Here is a 26,668-nt window from a genome sequence, read left to right on the forward strand (position 1 = left end):
AATGAAAACAGAAAGCAAGGGCACACGCAACTTAGAAAGACAGTTTTTTAACTTTCATGAATAAAATGCAACTAAGTAATTTACACCGCAATTTAACTTTTAAATCCTGATATACTAGAACATTTTTTTTCCAAAATGTTTTAGCTTAATTCAAAACACAGTTGATTCTTCAGCACAGCTAAATGGGATATTTTAACCATGTTTTAAGTGGCCTGTGTTTTCATGCCAGCCTTGTTTGTAAAGTATCAGATTTAATTTCAGATGTGCTGTGATGTGCCCTCTTTGTAGACAAATTCACTAATATTATTACAGCTTATTATCACTCTTACTTAAAGCAAATAATCTCAAACTGTCAGCAGAAGTTCAAGAACTTGGAAAGTCACAAAAAAATCAATTTACCTTTAATCTTCTTGTACTTTTTGTACCATCTTCCAAACTCCTGGCACTTGGTTGCTGACACATTGGCATAGTATGTGCTATTTACAATGGATGAAATCATACTCTGGAAGTAGAAAAAGAAAGACGAAAACTTTTTAAAAGTATCTTCCACAATTAGAAATCTTTTCCAGGGAAAGTGAATGACATGCAAGTGCACAAAGATCATCCATTTGTGACTTTAAAACAAAAAGAAGTGTCTGATGATTACAAAAAATTGGTTTTATTCTCAATTCTATATTCCCAGCCATAATTAAAATTACAAAATAATTATTATTATTTGGCATAATAACGCAAAAAATGTGTAGTATGAACCTAGACTGAGACCTGCAGCTCAGGCTGGGGGGGGCAGTTCTACTTTACTTTATACTTGTGATATTACAATACCTAAACTTTAGTTGCATAACAACAGGCAGTGCCATGCTGGGGAACAGATCCTCACTGCAGCCAGGTGAGAACGAGCATGATTTAGGAACCAGATCCTAAAGGTAAGATTAGATGCATCAGCATGCATAATCCAAACAATGCTTTTCAGATGTCTCTGTTCTGCTTCCAAATGCAGCAAGATCACACAGCCAAGAATCAGAGAACATCCGTGCTACGCGCTGCAGAACAACAGTTAGGCAAATAAGTCAAATTAATGTAATTTATAGAAATGTGTGATTAGCCCTTGTATGAAAAATCACCCAAAAGAGAAATTAACAGTGCCATTCAGAGCAAAGGGAACTATGCATACTACAATACGGAACAGCCAAAAACCATAAAAAAGCTCAACAAAACTGAAATACCACTTGCTTAACCACCACAACTCTCTATTCTCTGCAAATTCCCTCTAAGCAACTTGCTACAAGCCAACTGAAGCAGAGAGCTGCAGAGTTGTTTTGCAGCACCTGATACCCATAAAAATGATACTTCACATCTGGGATGCTTTTGTCCATAGGGTGGGAAAGAGCTTGGTTACGGGTAGTTCTTCCTTTCTATTTTTTTTCCCTTCCCTTCATCCATTCTGTAGAGGCAGCATCTTTTTTAACAACAACATTTTTCTCATTTTGCTTTCCTTTCCTCTCCCTTCCTCTGAACTCTTCCAGGGTCAAATCATTCCCAGCATGTGTACATTTCCAGCAAAGAAATACAATCTAACACCGCTAACACATGAGAGCCAATGCACCTTCTCCAGAAATCCCATTTTCCTTATGCCCTCCTTCCTCACGTCAAAGCTCAGAAAAAGCCCTTGCACATTGTATGACGTTTCTGCACCGAGATGAGAGAGCGAGGGTGTTCTCACAGCTCGAACAAGCCATTTACCATAGGTTCAAGCCCTGGCCCACCAGCTCCTGCAGGCTCCTGTGCAAAATGGGATCTTGGCCATCTCTGGAAAGCTACAAGGCTTACACATTGGCTTACTCGATTTTAACAATGCTTTAAAAACAAAAACATCCCCTCCCTCTTCCAGATTTATCCAGCTTTCTATCCAATTCACTGCAATATCCCAGGACTCCAGCTGTTCCTGAACTCTTGAGTTTTGGAGACTTAAAAAATGTGAGCAAAACCGAGAGACTTAAGATAACTGGGTGGTGCATATTAGTTTCAGTCTTCAAGAGGTAATTTCACTTTCAGTAAAGAGGCTCTTCTGCCTTTTCACTTTAACTCTTCCACTCGAAGGCTGCTATGGTGCACTGCAGTAGAGTCTGAAGGCTATGAAGTAAGAGCCTTTTCAAGCAGCAGCTTCAATTTCTAAAACTGAGATTCAATTTTCTAATTAAAATCAATATTTTGAGACATAAACCTAGCATTGTGGCAGTCAGCAGCAATTCCTTCCCCATAAATCCTCCCTTGCTCTAAGTCATTTTAACAAGCAATAGTATTCTGAAAGGCTGACACGGAGATAGCCTCTACTAAGGAAGGTTTTTTAACAAAGTTGAGCTGAGAGTGTCACTTTAGTTAAATTTCCAGTCACTAAGGAAGGGTGAGGAATTTTTTAGCTTTGTCTACCTGTTTTTTCCCTTTTTTTTCTTCCCTCCACCAAATCCTCTAGCTCTACAACAAATAGACTACTGAAATTGTAGGGTTATTAAATATCACAGACTATATTAACCCATTAACCCTTATTTGAGAAAGCAAAGCATAAACTAAATAGTAAAATCAAATAGTAAATCAACCATTGGTGAAAAATCCCAGGACATATTCTCTTCAACTGCTTGACAGTACAGCTGGGGAAAGAACCATAACAACTTTCAAACTACATATCCTCACTATTAAATGTAAAGGAACCCTAGGGGTATTTCTGCTAGGAATCTTGATAAGTCTGCAGAAAGGAAACATCCATTCAGAAGAGAGTGGCAAAAAACCCCCACTGACTAATTGCAAATTTCTAAATAATGAGTACTATTCCTGGTAAAATCCTTAAGGAAGGAATAGATTATATGAAATAGCAGATATGTTTGGTATGTGTGTGGCCATGACAGTCATGTGGAATGAAAACTACTTAGACCAGGAGCTAAGAAATATCCACACAAAGAAAATCCGGTGGAGTGTTCAAGGAGAAAAACATGGGACATGCTCACATCCCAAGAAATCTTGCTCCAGCAAAGAGAGAAAACGCACGGTCAGTGCTGAAATGCATTCTACAATACACAGGAAAGACAGAGGTCTCTCTGCATAGATGGAGATGCTGAAATAATTGGATTTCTTTCTGCCACACACACTCCCCCCATCTACCCTTCTTCCCCCCAGCTTGGTTAACTGCGATTTATTTGTTTGAACAGGAGCCGTATGCTAAGGGTAGCTAAGCTGCAGCCACATAATACACCTAGCAGAAAAAAACAGAACGATTTTAAGTCAAAGTGAATGATTACATTTCCCATTAGCGGCAATCAGAATCCCCATCTGGGCTGCATGGAGAGCTCGGGCACCGAGAACCAGAGACAGAGCACTGTTGCTGGTGGGAGCGAGAGCTCCCTGCGCTGCCCCTCTCCACTTCTGTACTTGAGGCACTGTGAACACATTAATAAACAGCAGCATTTACTCTGCAGTTTGACTCCTAAGAGACCACTCTGCAATTTGCTGCTGTCAATAATATATTAACCACAAGGGGGTTGTAATGACATTTCACATTTGGCACGATATTTTTTTAAAACTGATTTGGGAGGAGGAATTGTATTAGAGGCATATTCAGATGATGGTAATAGACAGCTCCTATACAACCTTCCATTGTATCTTCTGCATTTTGTGAGCCAAAACAAAAGAGATGGAAACTTTTTATGGCAACAACAATAATAATAATAATACAAGCTGCATTCTTGCAGTCCCAGTTCAAGGTCACTTACACCTGTGCTTAAAAGTAAGCAAGCTCAATTTTCTACAGAAGGATCTCCTTTTAGCTTTGTCCACTAAATAAATATTGGGGCAAGGATTTTTGCTGCTACATTTCTGCCATCAGTAATTTTGTAAATATATTTCAGATAGAGGCTATAGAAGGAGTAAACCAACTGCAGCATTTCCACCTGGTAGGCTTTGAAACTGAAGCGGGAGGAAAAAGACCCAGACAACAAATGAATTTGCATATGAAATGATGCATAGTTTAGTTATACTGGATATTGAAGAAGACTGGGCAGAGACAACCATATGCTGCAATCATCATTAGCTGACCAGATTCCACAGATAATTCTATTTCAAGAAATTGCACTTAAACTGTGTGAAAAGAAAAATACTTTTGTATTCAATGCACTTACACTCTTTGCAAATCTAGAGTCACTGCTACTCCTTTAGTAAATAAGGCAAGTTACATGGCTTTTCCTTACACAGCCTTCCCATTCCTGTTAGTTCTGCAGACCCCACACGGCTAAGGAAGATGAGGAACGTGATTCCTACCAATTGCAAAGACCTAAATTCTGCTCTGTATCTCACCTCTGTGCTTTCCCTGGAGTTGTAATCATAACACAGTGAGGTAAATTTATGGTGGTTATACATAGAAAGAATTCTCCTGGCTCAGGTAGGCTTTGGATGATGAATTGCATGATGAGTACACAGTGCAATGCAAGACAGGCAACCACAGGAGAAAAAATGTTGGATACAGGCTAGCAAAGCAATGGGTTTTAAGCAAGCAGGGATTACTGATGTTTCGACTTTTTTAAGATACAATCGACAGATTAACCTATGATTCTAATAAAGTTTTTAGACGGCAACGTCTTTTTCACCCCTAGCAAAGTTACTTGGTCTGGGTGCTGAAGTGTTTTTCCGTGTTTTTTTTTTTTTCTGAGAGGCAAGAAGGTCTCAGTCATTAAAATTTTATGAATCGCTCATTATGACAATCTGAAGTACAAATAGAGCTCATGATACCTGTAGAAACCTGTGTCTTAGACATGACATCACTGCTGTTTATAAAGCAGTCATGGAGAATGAGTTTTTGTTCTTTTTTTAACATAATTATATATACATTTTTTGTTGCTGTTTCCTAGAAATTGGGGCACAACTGTTAAAACAGCATACTTTTTATCATAGTTGGAGGCTGATGAGAGCTACCTACAGGTTAGTGGGGGAGACAGGCCTCTGCTAGTGGAAAGAAGCTACTCAAATCTTACATTTGAGGATCATTAGTCCTATTAAAAAGGGTTCACATAAAGATCTAAATAAAGAATTTAGATCTATCTGAACAGCAGGATAAAAACCAACCAATTCATTCATAATTTCCACCTGGCAATCCACTAAGAAAACATGGTATAAAGATACTCTTTTTCATAGTAATCAGAATTTCTCCTTTCTAAGGAAAACAAGAAATTGATTCCATATTTATGGAATTGTTTAGTCTAAGCCCTTTACTGAACAAATATGAACTTTAGATCTTGTAAATCTGGCTTTCCCTAAGCCTGTTAAAAACACTGACCTGTGAGAGAGGGCATTCTTTGGCTAATGTGCTCTGATTCATCTCTTTGAGCAGTTCCTTTAAGGCATTGCGAACTGTGGCATGGTTCCACTGCTCTGCTGGCAAGTCTTCCAACTTTGAACAACTGTTAAAACAGAAAGCAAAAAGTAGATAGAAACATCACCTTCACAGATGCTTACTATTTGCATACAGTGCTACAGAAGTTTAAGCAGTGACTACAACCTTGAGTTTCCTGCTTACCCAGCCCATCAAGATGTTTCTCCCCTCCTTCTCCTTCCCACCAAGTCTGACTCCCAGAAAACGTGTAGTTCAACTAAAAGAATGAGAGCACATGGCAGGAATAGCAGCTAATCCTACTATGGTATTATATGTGTGCATAACCATTCCCTCTGGGGCCCAGTGGAGAGCAAAGAAACTGTGTAAAGCAAGCCCCAGAAACGACTGGATAAAGCCATCCTCTCCAGACAGAGAAAGATACTCCTGCTGGGATAGAAAAACAACCATGTATGCCACACTGCCACTAACAAAATCCCTAAACAGTAAGGGCCCTCACTGTGAGGGGGTAAGGCTTTGAAAAATGAATTTCATTTTGTACAGGTTCTCATACTGCCCGCATCGCTGAAGTATCCGAGAGCCTTTCAGAAACACATTAAGCCATATGCCCAACATCTGTCACATGTAGTTCATTCTCACTTTCATTCTACAAGAGCTGCATATGTAGTGAAGCTTTTGTCTTCATGTGACTTGTGCCTCTTCTAATTTAACAAGCTTATGGTCTGTGTCTACATACATGGGGACAGACCCAAGCAGCATACCAGAAAGTTGGGAGAAGCTCATCATTGCCATTCATGCCTGAGAGGCTTAATGCACACTCTCCAAACAACCTCTGAGGTGGTTCTGCCTTCTGCGTATACAGCCTGGCTTTACCCTCAGAGTTGAAAGTTCAGTTGTGCTTGAGGAGTTCAAGTAGTCAACGACCACTTTTATCTCAAAGTCACAGGCTATCTTTTATTTACATGCCATCCAGGCATTCAAGCACTTTGAAGATAAAGAATGAGATCTTGATCTTGGGTTGATGCTCTTCAGTAACACAGACATGACAATAGGCTGGACGGACTCCTGGTAGCTCATACTTCTGAAGAGATGAGTTACTGCACTCCAGTTCTATACCAGCTACAGGTTCTAGGTGCTCTTTTATAACTATGCTGCAGAGATGCAGTCTAGCTGAGAAATCATAACAGTATATAAAACCAAGGAAAGGCCTGTTAGTGGGAACTGGAAACCCCAAGCCCCATCAGCTATAACAACGGAAAGGAATGTTGCTGTTTGGGAGGTTAATGTCAGCGAGGCATCGACTACTTCCAAATTCCAAACTGAACTGAACAGTTGTGCCACCAAAGGACACACACACACATCCCAATGGACCCCTCTTCTGTTCAAATCAAGCTTCAAAGAACTGTGGAAAAAATTAGTCCAGGCTGTCTGTTATTTTTGCCTCTTTCCTCTGCCATGTCCTGGCCATAGAGCTACAGCAGACTGTGCAATGTAGGCTTAACAAGTCTAGAGTATGCCATGCACTGCCAGGGACCTGCTGCAAATCCTTACGCAGACATCAGTAACTATTTGAGGACTCTTTTGAAGGTCAATAGAGAGAAAGGGGAAGAAAAAGTGGGAGGGGGTGAAGGGAGGGCAAGTAAGTGCAAAAGTGTCAGGAGCTTTTGCTTTGCTAATCAGAACTAGCATTCAGGGAAGGAAAATATTTTCCAAATGCCAAATGGAGTTGCAGTAACACATCCTTTCCTTATCTTCTCGCCTTTTCACTGGGAAAACAACTGGAGAAAAAAGGACAGTCAAAAAGGTCCCCCTCTCCCCATCTCAGCAACTGGCAGTAGAAGACCTGGATTCTCACAATGCAGTCCCTGGAAAAAGGCAAGGAGTTGACACAATAAGGCCGCCAGAATCCACTAAATTAGGGACTGTGGAAAGGTCTGCCTTTAAAAGCCCCTGTATCTTTACTTGATTGAGTTTCTGCCCCTCCCCTCTCTGCTACCATATTGCTACCTCAGAAAACACACAAAATCAGTTCGAACATGCACTAAAAAGCTGCCAGGTGACCCATCCTTCTCTTCATTTTTCTTTTCATTTCATCAAAAGACCAGAAATTAATGAAGACAGGATGTGCTAATCTCTGTAGTAACACTGTAAACGACAGAGCAGCTCAGAGAATAGAGAAGGACAGATGTTCAGAAACACCCACCTTTGTAATTGGATTTTCAATGTCACAACATGATAGACATCTTGTAGCATGTCAGCTACTGTCGCATCTGGTGCATCAGTCACATAACTGAGAGGGAGGGGATTCCACCTCCCAAGCTTGATTATTCCTGAAAAGAAAACAAAAAATTCATACTTTCTATTTTATCGGCCATTTACTAAACCCTTTGAGAAGTTGGTTTGTTCACAAGATTCAAGATCTGCCTTGAGGTTTATTGCAGTCTCGCTCAGAAAGATGTGTTGCACTGACTCCTGAAGCAAACAATGGGGAAGAGTAGGAATAGATTTTAAATTCTTAGTAGAGAGTTGCTGACATGTTCCTGGCTCTTAAATTACTTCAAGAAAGCACAGGAGGCTTCCTCCCTTCACATCTTTCATCATCCCACTAAAGCCTAGTTCTCTAAGTTAGAACAAGCTTTAAATACTCTATAGTCCTGATTTTGCAGTCTACAAAACCCTTCCGCAAAAAATGCACTGGTTTTGACTTGAACAGGAAAATTCCTATGTGTGGGCTTTCAGTACACAGTTACAATCTAAGCATGGTACAATTCCCAGTGTGGATGGATGACACTGGAAACCCATCAAGTAGGAAGAGTTCACTCCCACTACAAGTTGCACTATGCAGATGGTTGCTTTTCTTTGTGAAAAAAACAAAAACAAACAAAAAAAACCCGTACAAACCAAAACCAAAAAAACAAATAACAACTGCAAGCTACTGACCACAGATCCAAAATAGCATTTCGGGGGCGGGGAAGAATGCTGTAAGTTCTATTTCTACCTCTGTTCATTCTTTAATAGGGATCATCACCTCTTCTGGATGAGCTTGCCACAAAGACTGTAAACTTGGATGGTAAACCATTTGCTGCAGAGGTATTATTTCTGTTTAGACAATTGCAGAGGGCCCGCCCACACCAAAAACAATGACTAATACTCAGGAATGACTTCCAGGAAGACACCAAACAAAGCAAGCCACAGTGCCATCTTACAGGAGAGCAAAGCAGTTCAGCCTTGTTCTGCACTATCGCCACTACTGCTTTTATTCCCTCCGCCACAGTATTCCTACTGCCCCACTGTTCTGCTCACATAACTCTTCTTGGCGCAGCCCTACAACACACCGATCACCTTTTCTCCCATTTAAACTGATGCCTTCTAAGGTCTGCCTGTATACTTTTTGATCTTCAGAAAGACTATCTGTAAACTCTACTACCAGAAATACATTAATACACTAACACATGAGAAAACTACTTCCTCTGTGATAACAGGACTCCAAGAACCCTCCTTGGGTATCTGGAAGGATGCCGGGATGCCAAGAAACTTCTGCCCTCTCCTCCTCACTTTCTACTCCCAGCTCTTCACCAGCTCTGGAACTAATCAAACTGAAATAAATGGCAAAGGCCTTTTATCCCAATCTCCCAAACATGGTCATAAAACAAATACCACCTCTGAAACAGTGAAACAAAGCTTCTTGCACAGAGACAATAACAGAACACAATGCTTATGAGCCCACGAAATACCTGCTACGGACTATTTTTTTCCCCATTCCTGCACAGGTTGAAGAGGAAATAATTTTAGCACAATTCCTTTTCCATAGCACTTAAATCTTTGCATTTGCTATTGACGTATGGCTTTGTAAGGTATTTTATCACCACATACTGAAAGAAGCTGGAAGCAACATAGTTCATCCTCAATGGCACGAAATTTCACTGTAACATGCTGGTACAGACGGGCTAATAATTCAAGAGCAGATTAGAAAGCTTTTGGCAAGGGAAGATCTTGTCCAAATGAAACAAAAAGTTAGTAAGTGTTGCTTGATATCCAATGCCTGAAAATGGGACATAAACAGAACAAAAACATTTAAATGATGCACTGTTTCAGTATTAAGATTTAACAATCTGGTGCTGAATATGCTGCAGTATAAATAGTGCCTGGACTCAAATCCAGTAGAGTAACACACAGCACTCATTCACAGCACCGTATGTCTCCAGTGTTGGCTCCTTGAGTCATATTCCACTTGCCAAGAAAAGCTGTTTTTCTTAAGGGGATAGTTTACTTAATGTTATCTCTGGTGACAACAAGAAATGCATATAGTACAGCATATATTAGTCATGAAATGAGCATCAAGGGTCCACTGAGTGAAATACATGCTGGGAAAACACAGTTTAGCTGCTGACTTCCTTCACCCCCTTCTGCTATATAATAATTTAAAGCAAAATCACCTAAAAATCCAGAAATCTATACCAGCTTCACAGAACACTTGGCTTCCTATGTTTAACCACGCCAAGTTTTCATGTAATTGAAAAAATAAGCATCATATGTGCCCCATAAGTCACATCTAAATTGGTACTATTTTACAAGAGGCTTTATTTTTCATTCAATTAAGGAAGGCACTCAGAGAGCACACCATCTGCAACTGCTCGGGCCTGGCAATGCTGGCGAGAGACAAAGAGATGGCCAGGGGTCACTGAAGTTACCAAAGGTGTCCCCAAACTAAAAAAGATGGGAGAGAAAAACCACAGCACAGCCAGAGTGCACCATGGGAAATACTATGCAAATTGCTTTACAGGAAATGTCTGCTACTACTGGAAGTTAGGTAGGTTTGTTTTTTTTTTTTAATCCTTCTCTACAACTGGAGAGGAAATTGTTTTGGCTGGATTTAGACAAACACAGGTGTTACCATAATGCTCAGTGCCTTTGCACGTTAACACCTGCTGTGAGTCCTTTACTCTGTGTTACAGCACTGCTGATGTACGCTATTTTTTCAGCCGGTGTGATATGACGTGTGAAATTTTTTTTTCCAGAGCACATTAAGTCGGTCCAAACGATAGCCAGAAGCCATGGTTTCCATCCAGCTCCTCAGCAGACTTCACAGGTCGTTTATTTCATGGCACCGACAGTGTACTTAAGGCAACTCTTAGGCTGCATTTAGGAAGATGATGCCAGCTTGTTGAGCAAACGTATTCTCTGCACACTAGAAGACATCTCTGAATGACTCCTCAGTAAAATCTGAGTGGATCAAAATTTTCCCCCTACAAAGGTCCCTTCTCACCCAGGACTGGGTGTTTCTAGTGTACCAGCAACCCCAAGATGAGAATAGCCTCGTAGCAAGGGGTCACTTCCACATACATGCTTTTTATTGTTCCTCTCATTGACTCCAAATCGTACAGCTCAGGCCTTTAAAGAAATCACTTTAACTGACCTGACGGAGCTTTTATCCTATCACAACTGAGACTTGGGAGTGGGGACAGGAATGAGCAAAGGTCACTGTGTTATTAATTAATATACTGCTGCTCCAGGAATATCACTCCTCTGTCAGCTCCAGACCTTCTCAAAGTTATGTGTGGATAATGTGCAGCAGATCAGACTACTCAGGAAATCCAAAAGCGCATCTTTCCTGAGTTCACAAAACTCTTCTGTTGATGCGTCTGGTTCTCCTTCTCATATCAATGATCCTTTGGGACTCTTTTCCTGTAAGAGGTTTTTGAAGAGAAAGTTCAACAGATTTCAAAGCTTGCACATGTTCAAGAAATGGCTGTACACTAGAATGGCTCTCAAAAACTCATCTAGAAATGGCTGAATGCAGCCCAGGTCAGTTAGTCAATTAAAGACAATAAACAGACCAAACAGTTTTCCCAAAAGATTTTTTTTTTTTCAAAACGTATTTTAGAAGAGATTCTCCATCCATGCTGGCTGTTGGTTCTTGAATGGCAGGTCCTTCTACAGACAGGTCTTTGATTAAGTTTAAGCTTCGGCTTCATCAAAATACAGATAGGGAAAAAAGACAGAGTAACCTAGTTTAAAACTTGCATAACTCCCTTTACCCACAAGAATGCCAGCACACACTAGCAGCAAACTTCCATGAGCTCAAGTGTCAGGTTCATACGTAACAACCACTGCAATTCACTGCTGCCGTTCCACTGAGGCCAATGATGTGCCACCCTGCCAGAGTGCTTTCAATTTAGTTTCATTTAAAATGCAGCTCCCTTTGGTGAAGAAAGTGATAACTACGCAAGTCAGAGCAGAACAATGCATTGAACAAAAGGCTTGACCAGCTGCATCATGGCTGACCTCCATAACTAGCAGACCTTGCCACAGGATCTTCACGACCTTTATTTTACAGTATCACCTGAAAGAGTTGATGCACTAGGATTGTTCCTGGGACTCCATCTTAGTGAGATGTGAACTGAATGGATGCAAAGTTGGGGCTAAAGCAGACTTCTAGAATAACTACGTTAATCAGGAGCATAAACCACAGCAAAAGGCAAAAAGATGCTTTCCTAGAAAAATACAGCTAAGCTGGCAAGCCCTTTTCATTATTATGTAGCTTATACTGTCCCAGAAAATTATTTACCTATATGGGCTAGAAGCCTCATTTGTCTTTGCAAACAGAAAGACAGCCATACAGTACACTCATTCTAAGAACGCCACATGTGGAGTTTAGAATATATATCCCATAGTCTAGCTATGACACTTCTTGGTCCCAAGTAGAATGAGGTCTGGGTCTTGAATCTCCCACTCACCTGCACAAGTAACTTCTTATCTAGATAGTCCCATGGGAATTACTGGGGTATCTCATGGACACCTCAATACATCACTACTGTAAAATGAAACTCTTAAAATGGGGCATTTTCCAAATTCCTTTTTGCAGCTAAAGAGAGTAAACAGGACCAGAACATGCCTCAGGCTGTCACTGGCTCCCTTCACAAACTATCCCCTGCTCCCACCATGGTTAGACTCCTGATTTCAGCTTTCACAAATTATGAGCATACCTGAGTTACTTCTTAAACGGATACTTGTAGGTAGGTCAAGCAGGATTAATGCAATTTATTTAAAATGCTAATCTGCTAGGGTCAAAATTAAGTAACAGTATCAAATGAAAGACATTTTGGAAATTCCTATTAGCATCACCACCCCCAGCATTTTTCTGGAGACAGCTACAAAATGAATCATGAGTAATATTTGCCCAAATACGTACAGAGAGGGAAAGAATGTGTTCTTTGGCTACAGAGGAAAAAGATGGATAGCATAGAATACTGATTCCTTACCAAATATTGTTAAGCAGACGAACCATTCAAAACCCTGATGCACAACACCAAAACCTCTCATTTTCTACAGCATAAGCAAATGTAACCTGCTGAGACTCATATAGGGTGAGGTGTTGAAGCAGACAATTGCTCTTCTTGTGGACTGACGGACACAGTCAGGCTGGAAACTGAGAAGTGCAAAGCTTGTTTCTTACACTACAGCTCCATGTTCAGTACCACGTTGGCGGCTGCAGCAGTACAAGTTCCATCCAGCTCAGGCAAGAACATGTGCCTGTACAGTCAGACACAGCAAACAACGCAGTGTTTATGTGAGCTTCAGAAAGGCTGAGGGAATAGGCAGTGCCCAACCCAGCATAAGATCTCCTGGGCTATATTTACTCCTTCAAAATGCATTGGGCAAATTTGAATCCGTAGAGTTACACTGGACCAGAGTCGTGCCTCAGGTGGCTGTGGCGTTCCAGAGCTGTACTAGGTGTTCTAGCATTCGCTTCCCTGCATCCTAGGATCACAGCCCGAGAGCGGCCGACTGCAAACACAAGGCTGGGTGAAGAACACAACCACATTTGCTGCTCTGCTGTGAGTTCAGTCAAATAGGTTTGTTTAAACATCTTTCGTTTTAACAGCAGCTCTTACCAACACAACAGAAACTCAGGAAAAACTGCAGATTAGCATTAGCACCCAAACACTTTGGATTCCTTTTACAACTCCAAATGAAAGACCTCAATGAAACACTCCATAAAACCCACGCTTCTGGGACCATCAAGCCATTTATCTATGAGCCACTACTGACAGGGCCCCCCTACAAGATGGGTAGGCTCTTGTGACATTGATTGCATCTGTTCATCCTCTTCAGAGGCGTCTTGTCCCTATGCTATAGCATGTAATTTTCCTTTGTTCAGCTGTGCTTTGTTACCAAAATTAAAAACTGCCTGTCCCATGTAATAAGTACACAGAATTATTTATCCATAAATCAGTTTGCAGGAAATCACTACCCTGTGGTATCTAATAACTCAGCCTGTGTTTCTAACCTGTACCCTGGCTGTAGTATATCATCAAACTGTAACAACATAAAGGCATAATTTGTAGTTATTATTGTTAATCCAGCAAAGGGAATGACTTTTCAAGCAGAAAGGAGAAAAAAAGCAATGGCAACAATTAAAACAAAAACCCTGATTATATTAAATTTTGTATTACGTTATTGAGCTGCCTTTCCTAGCTCTTAGGGAAATTTAAAAAATATTATACTGCCTTTGCCCATCATTATAAGGGCGCCCATATCATTCTATTGAATTTCAATCAGTGACATATTGGGGTAATAGATGGGAAAAATAATCAGTATAATCCTCCCCTGCACTTCTAAAGCGCCTTTCATCAGAGGAACCCAAAGCACTTTAAAAACATTAATTAATTGAGCTTCGTAACAACCCTGTGAGGTAGACTGTACTATGCCAACTGACATATCGGTGATTTAGTGATTGAAAGCACATGATGAACATAATCCTATGTTTATGCCAATACAAAAGAATCCCCCTCCTTCCTCATTGCAGTCCATAATAAATAATTCAGTGAGAGAACAGAAATAAACTATGTGATTACACTGTGATGTACACATCCACAAATCAACAGGAACACCCACACTCCCTGAATGATGAACACTCTACCCCAGCTCCTGAGACTCGTGCAACTTCAGGGCTCTGCACAAAAGGGTGACCTTCACCCAAGGGGAAGGCACAGCCGAGCTACCCGAAGCTCTGGCAGCACAAAGCCCCTTGTACTGCTGTTGTTGGAGGTCTTTGCTGCTGCTGTTTTAAAATGCTGTCAGAAACTATGCAAACCAACGGTGGTTTACAGAATGAAATTTGGTGGTGCAACAACGCATCTATGAGCTGGTCAATTTAAACAAACACGTCTAGCCTTTCTGGCTTGCGCATCTGTATCAATACACAGACTTTAACACAAACTATGCATTTATATGATTATATATTAGAACGTTATAGAAACATGGATGTAACTATCGATAGAAAAAGAAGGTTTAATTGCCGAACTTCGGACTACTTTCACAGATGAAAATCGCTTTGATATATGAAGCTTAGTTTGAGTTTATAATTTTTTGAATGCCAGTGTTGCCAATTCCTTTCCTCCAGCATGACTACATGCAAGTATTTGACTCAAACAACATACTCCAAACAGTTTGATGCCTTGTAATTCTACATATCGGGTTTACATTTTACTGTAAAAAGATTGAAAGATTGTGCCTCATGTAATAGATGCTGCTTCACATTTGGGAAACGTTATGTGAGGACCCTGACTTTTATTAGATTAATTTAATATAGGCACTAAGTTACTAGACTAAATTAATAAAGATCTTCTTTTAAAAAAAAAAAAGGCGGGGGGAAGAGAGAGAACAGAATGAACCCACAAATTAAATAAAATTTTCTGGAGCTTGTTATTTTGGAAGTCTTTATTTAATTTTCCAACCCCCTATTCTGTTTGAAAAAACAGCCAATAGTTGGTAAGGAAACAGGAAAAAAAAAAAAAAAGGTTGCTGTTATTTACTTCAGGGGATTATTTTTAAAACTGTTACATGATAGAACACGAATACCACAAATAAATAGAAGGGTGAGGAGGCAAAGGAGGTACAAAATATTACAAAACCAACCATTTTTTACTTTTTCTATATTACTTTTAAAACTATTACCTCCATTGAGGAAAGTCACATTTAGCCCTGCATAACATCTCTCTCCTGCCGTTTTTGGGATAAGTCTGCACTTACCTTGGACAGCAAGAAGTAATATATGAATAAAGAGAGAGAAGTCCTCTTTTTCTCTCTTTTGTCTGACAGAGAGAACCATTCCCCTAAGCATCACTTCCATGGCATGAAAACAAAGTATTTTCAGTCATGAAAACTCATGACAGAAAGGTTACTGCATCCAGGATATAAACCCTGTCCTCCTGGAGCTCATCTTTATCCTCCAGCAGGCTGTCCTCTCCTGAGAGGCACCAGCACACCAGGGCTGCCTTTCTCAGCAGTATTATTCAGCAGCCCCAATGCCTGTAGGGTTGCAGCACCCGCTCCTTCACTAACATCATCCCCACATAAAGCCCAAAGCACAGCACTCTCCCCATTTTTGCATGAAATTACTGCCTCCTCTAACAGTAAGATTCTTCCCAGCTCAAACCTGGGAATGCTTGAGCCTGCTCAGCTGCACAGGAGAAAAGGCTGTGCCTCCTCCCAGGGACCAGTGGCTGCTGGACGCCTTTGAAACCCAGACCAGGAGTGTGACAACTCAGCCTGTTCCCCTGATCAAAGAGCTTCCTTAGCAGTTCCCATGCCTGGAGGTTTGCTTTGCCATCTTAAAACCACTGCTTTTCCTTTTGCTTTGGACAGCAGTTGCCTCGAGTCCCAGGCTCCCTGGCAGAATGCTGGCTGCTTCTCTACCAACCCCCAGCTCGGCACCACGACCACCACTCCTGTCTATAACTTGGTGCCTCCCAGAGAGCCAACACAGGCAGATACTGCCAGTGGGGACCTGTAACCTGCTTCCACCTCAGCCTTACAGGCTGAAAATTGGGGCTTTAGTGTATCTGCCTCAGTTGCTAAGAAACATGAATGCAACTGTGCCCAACAGGTGGTGCTTTTCTCTGTTGCACGTTTCTTTAACAGCCACAAACAATGCCTGGATCATCTCGCCCCAAATTCTGGATTAGGGTGACTGTGTTGCCACCTCATGACCTATAAGGGGCTACACATGAGTAAAAGGGCCAGAACTTTACAGAAACATTTGCTTTCTAGCCTTCTTTGTCAGCTTCCTGCCAGCCCAACGCCACCGACACAACCTGCCTCACGACACCTCCAGCAAGGAGAACAAGGCATCCAGTCGGACAGCCTTTGGTCCCCACCTTCCAGAAGCCTTTTTTGGATTTTATATTGTCATGTTTTCGAATGGAGAAGAGAGGGAGAGGTAGAAGATGTTTTCCTTCTTTGGGGAAAAACCTGTATCTGTTTCTAAAGAGATGCCAGTGCCCCAAACTCCTTCAATTCACCCAGCTTCAATGACTGCCTATAAGCTTCACATGGAAAGACAGTCCACTGAGCAGGAAAAAAGCATAATAACATGGCATTGCAACCGAATACATAAAACACATTTCAAAGGTTATAAAAGAACGTTGCTAATAGGACATTGTGCAGACTAATAGGCTTAGAATTAAGCCTACGGACATTGTTTGGCCTTGTATGAATCTGAATATCCTGCCTACTCACAGTAACACAGCTACAGAGAGCACAGAAAGTCTGGCTCAGACTGCAGACATACAGTAGCCAACTATCTTTGTGTTGAGTCAACTACAAGCAGATTTGAAAATTCATGGGTCTCAAGTCCAAAGAAAAATAAGGACACACAGCATGCTGTGCTGCACAAACAAACCCCTAAACTAAATGCAGATTCATATTCTGGCCTATGTAGTTTAACAGCTTAATCTCTTTAGTTTAAGATTTGTGTCTTTTGGGGTTTTCCTTACGCTGTATAAAGACTAGCAGAATGTTTTTTCACTAAATTACTACTTTTGGCTTGCCTTCTGTCTTTTCTTTCCTCCCACCAGACATTCAGTTTTTGACTTCCATGAAAAAAAACAACATGAACAACTGAAGAACTAGTAGGAGAGCATCTAACTAGCAGGACAGAAAAGCATGTATTGCTGAGGAAAGAGAGGGATTGAGGACTTTGCTGAAAACCCCAAACAATGACTGCTTCCATTAATTCAACATGAATGCTATATGTGAAGATACGGTTGCTGTTACCTCTGCAATTTGACTCAGAAGTCCATTGCTCTCTGTAGCTGCATTATTGTAAGAGGATATGCAGATCCATACAAGACCAAACAATGCCCATAGGCTTGATCCTAGTATCTTTAACGACATTCAGTTAAGAACTAGATCCACCATGAAGCAGTTAACAAAGGACGTAAGACTATTCTAGCATTTTTATATTTTAAAAAAATATAAAGAAGCAAAATTATCTATATGTAAATGTGCATGCACACATATATTTAAGAATATGCAATAGACCAAAGACTGACGGTTTGCTGATCTTTAGCCTCAGGTCTCCCTCATAGCTCACAAACGGGTAAAAGGCAATGGATCAGAACTTACCCTTCCCTTACAAATTGATCTACTAGGCAGAGACAAAGAATAGTATCTTTAAGGTTGCAATATTTCTTTTCAAAATACATTTTAATAATCCTAGTCCCTAATTTGGGCAGCATTGTAAATTCAGATACATTCAACTAAATTCAATACAAATTTTTCCTGCTCTGACACTCATTGCAGTTGATAACCTGATTCTCAGGTTCTTCATCTCCCTCTTTTCTTCCCAGGAAGAGCAAAACAGTTCTGCATTTCTGACAAGTCTAAATAAAGCTTTGCTGGTTACTGAACTGTGCTACATTTCCTATCAACAGAAAACAAAAGAAAAAAAAAAAAAAAAGACCGTAGTTCACCACTAGAGGAGATGACTCAGAGCAAGCAGGAACTGTTACCAGACTCAGAAAAAACAGTCTTCCCTTGTACTGTCAATGAGCCCGCATTATGCTGAGATGAACCCAGATTTGTTTTCTTAGCCCGTATCTTCCTAGAACTGCACCTATTTTCTTACAAAGCCACCAGATCCTTTTTGGATCCTGTTAGTATTTTCATCTTCATGTTAGTCAGTTTGTGAACAAAAGACCAAAAGACAGAAAGAACTACTTTTTTTATTTGAACGATAAATTTCTGCGCACATGGCAAAGACTGGGAAGAGTTATTCATTTTTTGGATCTGAAGGTTTGCAGCACATGCACGTCATGCTTTGAAGCATTTCCAGAAGTTTACTGCTTCTTTATGTAGCAGCTAAGAGTCTTGTGTAATCACAGCATACAGAAATTGTGGAGTTGCTACGAAGAAAATTAACTCTATCCCAGCCAAAACCGGTATGGGAGTTTAAGGGACACCATCAGACACTGCAAGGCTCAACAGTCTCAAGCATTGGTAGCACTGCGAAGACCCTCATGAGACAGTGGAGAGCTCTAGTACCTCCTGAGATCCATGCTCCAGTAAGTAGCTCACAGGGCTTCACAACCCACCAAGCTGGAAGGCAACACACCAGCACTCTCAAGCCTTTTGGTTTTTTTTCTGTGGCACGGCAGACACCTTAAGACACGTTATCACAACAGCCCCAGTGATGGTCTTCTGGTGAAAGAAACTGTTGTTTAATACCAACACGCCTGAACTAAGCCAATTTCTGTACCAGAACCCTATTTCTCTAGAGCTCAGTGCTCTCACCTCTTCTTTCTCTTTCCTAAACTCTATCTCATGTTCAAATGCAAAGAGCTAAAAAGTCCCCCACAGTGATATTTCAAGAAAAAGGGGAGGAAAGCCTGTAATTTCTAATCATCTCCCAAAGCCTCAGATATCTTGAGCCCACGTCTGCACAGCTTCTACATGTGTGTAAGCAGAAAAGGAATCCAGAGACCCATTCACAGTTCTGGGGAATATCATTAAATAAAGATACATTGGGATGATGCCTTATTCAGAACATGATACCAATACTGGAAAATCTCTGGAATCTACTAAAGATGCCATTTCACCATAAGGTACAACCTATACTGCTGCCAGCATTCTCCTCTGTACCACAAATACACGGTAACTGACTGGGGATTTCAACGAATAACATCGTAATAAAGGAGATAATAAGATATAAATAAGAGTACTTCCCGAAGTCTTATGTAGGAAGATGAAGACACTGCATGCACGTGCATTCCCAAAAGAATAGGGAGAACAACTCTCCAATAATCCAGATGTATTCGCCTCTCCTTACTCGCACAGAGAACCAGAGTAAACCTCAGCACTGAGAGCGCACTACTAGCAGAGCAAGCACAACACAAAGAGGTGGCTTTGGGAGGTTTATCGTTTTCACAATCTGATTGATTTCAAAGGTCACCCTGGAGGAAAAGCCTCAATCTGGTTTCTGCCGACACAGTCATTTCCCACAGCCAATAACTATTCCCTGCTCTTGGCACTCACTCAGGTGGTGGGATGTGGGTTGCACTCTGGGTATCTGCATCTTAATGAAAGTTTATTTTACTCCCCCAAAGCCTGTTGTTCACTTGGAGACATGGAGTATTATTGCTTCTTTCATACTGCAGGTCTTAAGACAGGTATAAACTGCAAAGAAATACTTTCTGAGTAAGTAGAAACTTTGCTAAAGAATTATCCCAAAAGTCTGAGATGCCTAAAATACCAAAATAATTCAGACTTCAAAACCATTTGAAATGTCTTCTTTTTCTAATCAGTTAAAAAAAAAAAAAAGAGTATATGGAATGAAGAGGTGATGCAGCACACCCACCACATGGGATGCTCCAGCATTTCCTCAGGCCTGTAGCTCTCTGAGTAGAGGCAGTTCAGCTCTTCTGGCTGCCTTTTTGATCAGCAGCACTCTAGGTGAGGACCAAACACCCATTGTAACGCATGCCCACGTGGAAAAATCCACTGCCTGAAAAATACCCTCCTTTCTCCATTTCACATTTGAGTTTATGGTGGATGAAAATCCAACCAGAGGAGCCCATCAGCATTAACCAAAACTTTAGAGTGATCTTGGTAAAACTGCGAAAGTATGTTATTATCATGGCTGAGGTGTTTTCTGCCAGTAGGGGAAAGGGAATTTGCAGTGACGTATCTCACAAGAGACGGGTAGACATGACAGGCTGATGAGCAACAACAATGCACACTCTCCCTTGGCCTTGGTGAGACAGCAGAACCCCCCACCAACAACTACCCCAGCCAGAAAATGGTCTCAACCTTGTTGCCAGCCCTTTAGGCCTCCTTCTGTCCAAAGAAAATAGTTATAATTTTTAGTTTGCAAATAAATGAATAGGTTTTTTTTCCTGCTAAAATAGAGCTCAAATTCATCACAGTCCATAAGATGCTTTCAACACTGGATGAGAACCCCCATGGCAAGCGGCTCTGCTGGTCAATGCCTGCTCCCCCCCCCCCCCCCCCCCGGGCCACATCACTGTCGCCTCCCTCCTCCCACCCATGCCACGCTGTTCCCCATCTCTGAATGATGGCCAGCCACCTCCCAGCTCTACAGGAATAAATCACCAGACCACAAACCTCCAATGTCCCTTCCTCCTACCCCCAAGGCAACAACTTACACTTTATTTAGCTTGACTGATGACTTTTCTTCCCACCTTCTTACCTTGCATTTTACCCAAATTTATAAACAAGAGGAAGAGGAGATCACTAGCGGCTGCCGTGGGTCTAGTTTACTGGGATACGCAAGGGATGCCTGCTCCACGAGAGCTGTGCCCAAGGGTACCCACCGCCCGGCACACTTGCTCAGCCCATAAAACACAAAGGTGCAAGCTCCCATCGTAGGGTGAAGCTACCCTTGTAGATGAGAAAGGAACACGGCAGGCAGGCATGGCAATCTCTGCCAGCCACATTCACACCTCAGCATTAGCTTTCTTCACAGTGCACACATGGGCTACACATTTAACTGGCCGGCTGCACAGACCCATTTCTTCCTGCAGTCAAGGAGATAAAAAGATTTCATTTTTCCACTAGAACAACCCACTTTACTGCCAGAGCAAATGTTTTTTCATATAGTCTCTTCTAGATCAGTTTTCATGTACACATTATTAAATATTCAATGGAGTGACTATTTCTAAATAACACATATAATACCTTTTAAGTGGCTGCAAATATTATATGTGGCTATGTATAATGGGAGAGAACAGAGCAGTCAGTTTAAATCATGCTTCTCTTACTGATTTTCACAGCAAAAGTAGTGAAGTATTTGTAGGGAGCTGATACCATAAAATGCAAAGTGAATTTAACTTAAAAGGAAAAAATAAAACACTTACTTTAAGGGAGTAACATTTTTCCCCCTTCCTGCATATAAAGATATGTGTATCTGTAGTAACTCTGGACGCTATACAGTGCGTATGTATGTATATAAATTAGACACAGGTATGCAGCGTGTCGTTATAACTAAGAAATGAAAAACGTAAGAAGAAAAAAATTTTGAAGAAAAAGGTTTCTTTTCAGTTCTTTATCCTAGTAATGCCAGAAAATTCTTTGTATTTCATCTTGGGGTTTGAACATTAGTAGTCATTCTCTGACGATACTTAGATGGGAAGCCTTCAACTATACAAAGTTGGTAAAGTCATTATTTTATTGCAGAAAATTATCTTCAATCCTTTTGTTCACCAAATCACCACCAAAAGACGATATTATTTCTGAATATTCCCTCTGTAACACAGATCAGTAGACTGTGGAAGTTAACAGATATTTTGCTTCAGTGGATAAAAATCAGGGGAGAAAAAGGGGAGAGGAATCAGTTGATAAAACCACAACTTGCATAACTGGTTTTGCTTAAATGAAAAACAAATCAACTGATCATTTTCTGGCAGATGAAGCATTACATTCAAACAGAATTTAAGAATTTTATTCTTTAATTATTTAGTCCTATCCTTACTCCCTATCACTCTACTCTCTTTTTATTTAAAAACTTGTTTTTAAAGCAGATAATTTTTGAAGGAGAAATTCTCTCTCAAACTAGAAAAAGCTGAAAAAGGAAAATATTTTCAAATCTCACGCCCGTGCCTCCTCTGCTGTTTAACTGTCTCTCCCAGCAAAACTATTCAAAACTACCAATACATTTGTTTAATCCCCCAGCCCCAGCCCTCCGCGGACAGCTTTTACGTGGATTTGTAAATTGTCAGAGCAGTGGCACAGCCCCGGCGGGTGAGTTTCCCAGGTGAGGGCTGAGCCCTCATGAATCCAAGTTCATCACTCGCCACATTGCTAATGAGACAAGTGCAGTCCAACATGAGGTTAATTGTCAGAAGCAATAATCTAAATTAAACTGGCCATCATTCAAGAAAAAGGTACCATTTAAAATATCCTTTTCAAATGAAAGCAATCTCAGGAGTTTATGCGTCTATTCAACATAGAATTTCAAGTTTTTTAAAAAAACCAAAACCCTTCCTCTTCCCCTCTAAGGAACCAAAGTAATTATTTTTAATACAGTGACATATGTTAGACAAAAGTATTAAGGAGGGGGCTTCGTTCCACTCCAAGTCTCCACGGAATTTTCCCTTATGTGATCACACATCTGAGCTCAGATTTTAACCCAACCACTGAAGATTTTTTGAAATAATGGCTATTAGCTGATGAGAAATCCTTTCACAAATAATCCGAAAACATGGAAGATCTGGTCTGATGTTCCCAGTACTGAGAAATATAATTAAAACAATATGGGGAATAATAAAAAAAAAGTGAGAGTTCACAAAAAACATCTGAGAAATGGCTCAAGTCAACTCAAAGCTCACTTGGTTTTGGCTGGGACTTTGGGCTCACGACAGCTTCAGCCTGCCAAAACAAATATAACCACCCGTTTCTTCCCGATGCTTTCACCCAGGGAGGGACCTGCTCCTTTGCCTTCTCCTGCTACAATAATGACATGCCTGCTAGGATTTGATTGGGGTTCATATCCCTGCCTGTCTTTGAAACAATTATTATTTTGTTAATTGTGAGAAGAAAAGGACTTAAGTGGCACCTCAGACTGACACAATAACCAATAGCTTCCAGATAATTGTTATGTGCTGTAATTAAAATAATGCACATCATTTAGGCGAAAAGTTTAAAAATACCTCGGGGGAAAACAGTTCAGGATATAATTCCACACAGGGAATCTGTATAATTTTGGTTGTAACCACAGAGGAAAAATGTAGAATTTGAGATAGAAATTATTCACTCATCATGCAGAGTTAGTATAAGAAAGTGTATTCATCTAATAAGAATGAATGTTGTGGGTGTAGTTACAGTGTTTTATGCATATGTTTACCCATAAGGAATGACTGCAACATTTATAGAGAAGTAGTCTTCAACTAACCTTTTTTGTGTTTTTAAAATTATTTGACTCTTTGTCATTTTTATGAAGATAAGAAAAGCTGGAAAGTGGATACAAAGCTCCCTATCAAAGCACTCAGCCATTTATACCTAATCTCTGCAGTAGTGACAATCGGAAAACCCAGGTTTTCAAAACTCCTTAATTTTATAGCCTTGAACACGAGATTATTTTAACTCAGGTAATGCAGTGAAAAACCTCTCAACTGAATAATGATAAATGTAACAAGAAAGAATAACACTGCACAAAACACTAGGAAAGACAGTGAATTCAAGTAAGTAATATTAAATGAGAACAAACTTGGCTCAGCTTTTAATGATATTCCACAAGTGCCTTTCTTTTTCTAACACAGAGCTGAACTCTTGAATCATTACAAATGCCTTAGTCTAAGAGGTAGCTGGCAAACACAGTGGCATGAAAAGCATCTTGAATTAGACTTGGACAGTTCCAGATGAGGGTGCTGACTTGAGCTAGTTATAAACATTTTTGCATTTTTTTTTTAATGGCCATTTGGGAAGCTGCTGATCCTTCTCCCAAACATATCAAATTCAATCCGCAATGCAGAAGCTTTGTTACATTCCATTCCATTCCTTGGATGCATTGGACAGTCTGCTGCCTACTCAGAAACCCAAGGGGAACGTACAAAATTACACTATGCACTAAAATGAACTCTGAAAGTTCGACAGAAGCACGTATTTACCTTCATTCACCAGCACAACCAACTGCAGCAAGCTGTACTAGTAGCACAGCCAAAGATGACTTCTTGAAGACAATTAGGCAGTGGCAAAACTGAGGAAACTCAAGAGTTCCTGAACTTTGATGCAGGTATTAATCCTAGGCTACTGCCATGCTCTTGCTGCCTGATTCTTAATGCGCATGCAAAAGCAAACAGCAGATGGTCCATTCATAAGACCAGCAATATTGGCATAATCAACGCAGAGTCACTGACCTGTGCCCACATTCAGCCCACCAGAGGCTGACTGATCAACTGAGATCAACTGAGCAAAGACCAAAGATGCTTGGAGAACACCTGAAGAAAGGACTTCACTCACTGGTCAACTGAGTAAGGCTCTTCATGGTCCAAGGTAACACACTTACAAAAACCGTTTTTCATCTCTTCATGTGAGGTGGTTTGATCTCTTTCTCCTTTCAAATCTGAATTTCTCTTTCAGATGTGGGAAGTGGGCATTTTAGTCTTTATTTCTGCCCTAATGTTATCAAAGGGCCATAACATAGTCCCACTTAAAAATGTATGGAAATACTCTAATGAATAATTATTATAGATTTAAAGATATAGAACTGCCTGTTTTCAGCATTAAAAGCAAAAAATATTTCCAAGTAGCTTTTCTAATTGGACTAAAAATAGGCTAGGCAGCATCCAGTTTATCAGTTCTGTTTTTGAAGTGTACTCTTCATCCCTTCCTTGGAGATTTGAAGAAGGACACAACTACAGTAAGGTCAGAGGCATTAAATAGTCAGGACACAGGGGGGGGGGAATAAGGCAAGCAACATAAAACAGCCTTGGGTTTTTTCTTTTTCTTGCAAATGAAGAAATGTACCATAGAAGTCTTCTACCTGCCTGACACTTTGCACCTCCAGCAGTCAAGGAGCAAAAGGCACATTAGACAGCTGTAGGACTCCTATCTGGGAGAAGCCTCATGTTTCCCATCCCAGTCCAAAGACACTGATCCCAACAGGGCAAGCTATCAAGCAGCTACTTGGGTCAGACTGGTGAGGTTATAGTTATTTACTTCTGTCAATTTAAGCCCAAACTGTAAATGCTTATTCAGTCTTCTTACAGATCTAACAACTCAAGCAAGCAGGATGACAAGAACCTTTGCAGGGCTAAGCTGCTGTTTACCACTAGTTAGAATTAAATAAAAGCAGGAAGACAGATTTGGAAAACCTAAAGCACTTTCAAAAAATTACACTCTGCTCCAAGACCTAACACAGTAATAGACTCTCACAGGAATAGCTATTTCCCTGGCAAGATAGTGCAATAATGCAATTACTGCCATTTAATTAATTTATATTCTCAAAATCTGTCTCCTTATAATTTCTAAGTATCTTGCTTTAACATCAAGACAGGATTTTCTGCCCCAGTTTGCCATAGCAACCCCTGCAACAAATGGCAGTTGTCTATAAAAAGGGGGGACTCTTTGAGCATGCATGCATAGTTTAGTATGGTTTGGTTTAAAGCGGGTCAGAGCACAACGGACCTTTTCTACCATGTGGGATTGAACACCAAGAAATCTCACTTCAAGGGTTGCCACGCTCCTCTGCAAAATGAAATGACACTGCTGCTAAGTCTGGATGTAATTACAGATATGAAAGGATGGCTGTGAAAGTTTGCCTGTATCTTCCTCTCTTTCCCAAATATAGATGTATTTGCCATACAGCTGTTAACATCCAGAACAAGTAACATGCAGCAGACTTAACACTTCCTTTCATTTTGTTTTTAGTGTTAGTATACAGTGGAGGCTCTTAAAGCACGTTCACCACTAAAGAATGAGACCTTTGTCTGTATTGCAGGCAGAGCTCTCCCCTGCCTGCCCATGCAGCCCCGGGCAAAAGCTATACCGGGAAGCCTTGACCTCCGGCCCAACAAGGACACTTAGTAGGGCTAAGGGTAATCCCGACTCCTCCTTGCTCATTCAGTTTCTCGAGCTGTTTGAAGCAATCATTACCAACTCAGCTACACTTTGTGGTCATATTATAAAATGAATCATTGTTCAACAGTCCAAGATTGCTAAACTCATTTTATGTGCGGTTTAGAGTAGAGTCACTGGTTGTTCAGACCCCTCAGAGCTGTACTCCCTCCAGTCTAGTCGCAGCGGGGAAAGTGCTCGTCTTTGGCACTAGTCCAAACATAGGATGGTGTAACAGAGCAGAATTTGGCCTCTAGTACTCGTTCTCACAAGCTCCCCACAAGCTAGCCAAGATTTTTTTCAGCCACTTCCATCTGAAGTGCTTTTACCTTAGTCTCTAGCTTTTGCGCAGTCTTAACACAACAACTTCTGGGAATTGATGTATCTACCACTCCTTTTGATGTACCCTGATTACACCCTCCCAAGCATAACTTCTCCCTA

The 26,668-nt window shown here is 40.7% G+C and overlaps 1 protein-coding gene across 1 annotated transcript in view; it reads right to left on the reverse strand.

Moving 5' to 3' along the window:
• The window catches only part of SATB2 (SATB homeobox 2), a gene marked incomplete at its 3' end in the record, with an annotated part of 74,468 nt that overhangs the window by 30,782 nt on the left and 17,018 nt on the right, over positions 1-26,668 (reverse strand). The window contains exons 2-4 of the mRNA XM_009698721.1: positions 7,575-7,701; positions 5,318-5,441; positions 400-502 (exon numbers count right to left, since the gene is read on the reverse strand). Of these exons, the coding sequence (XP_009697023.1) occupies positions 400-502; positions 5,318-5,441; positions 7,575-7,701 (354 nt within the window). The remainder of the gene's footprint in view (positions 1-399; positions 503-5,317; positions 5,442-7,574; positions 7,702-26,668) is intronic.

Source organism: Cariama cristata, unplaced genomic scaffold (genome assembly GCF_000690535.1).
Source record: "Cariama cristata isolate BGI_N322 unplaced genomic scaffold, ASM69053v1 scaffold19954, whole genome shotgun sequence".
Lineage (NCBI taxonomy): Eukaryota > Metazoa > Chordata > Aves > Cariamiformes > Cariamidae > Cariama > Cariama cristata.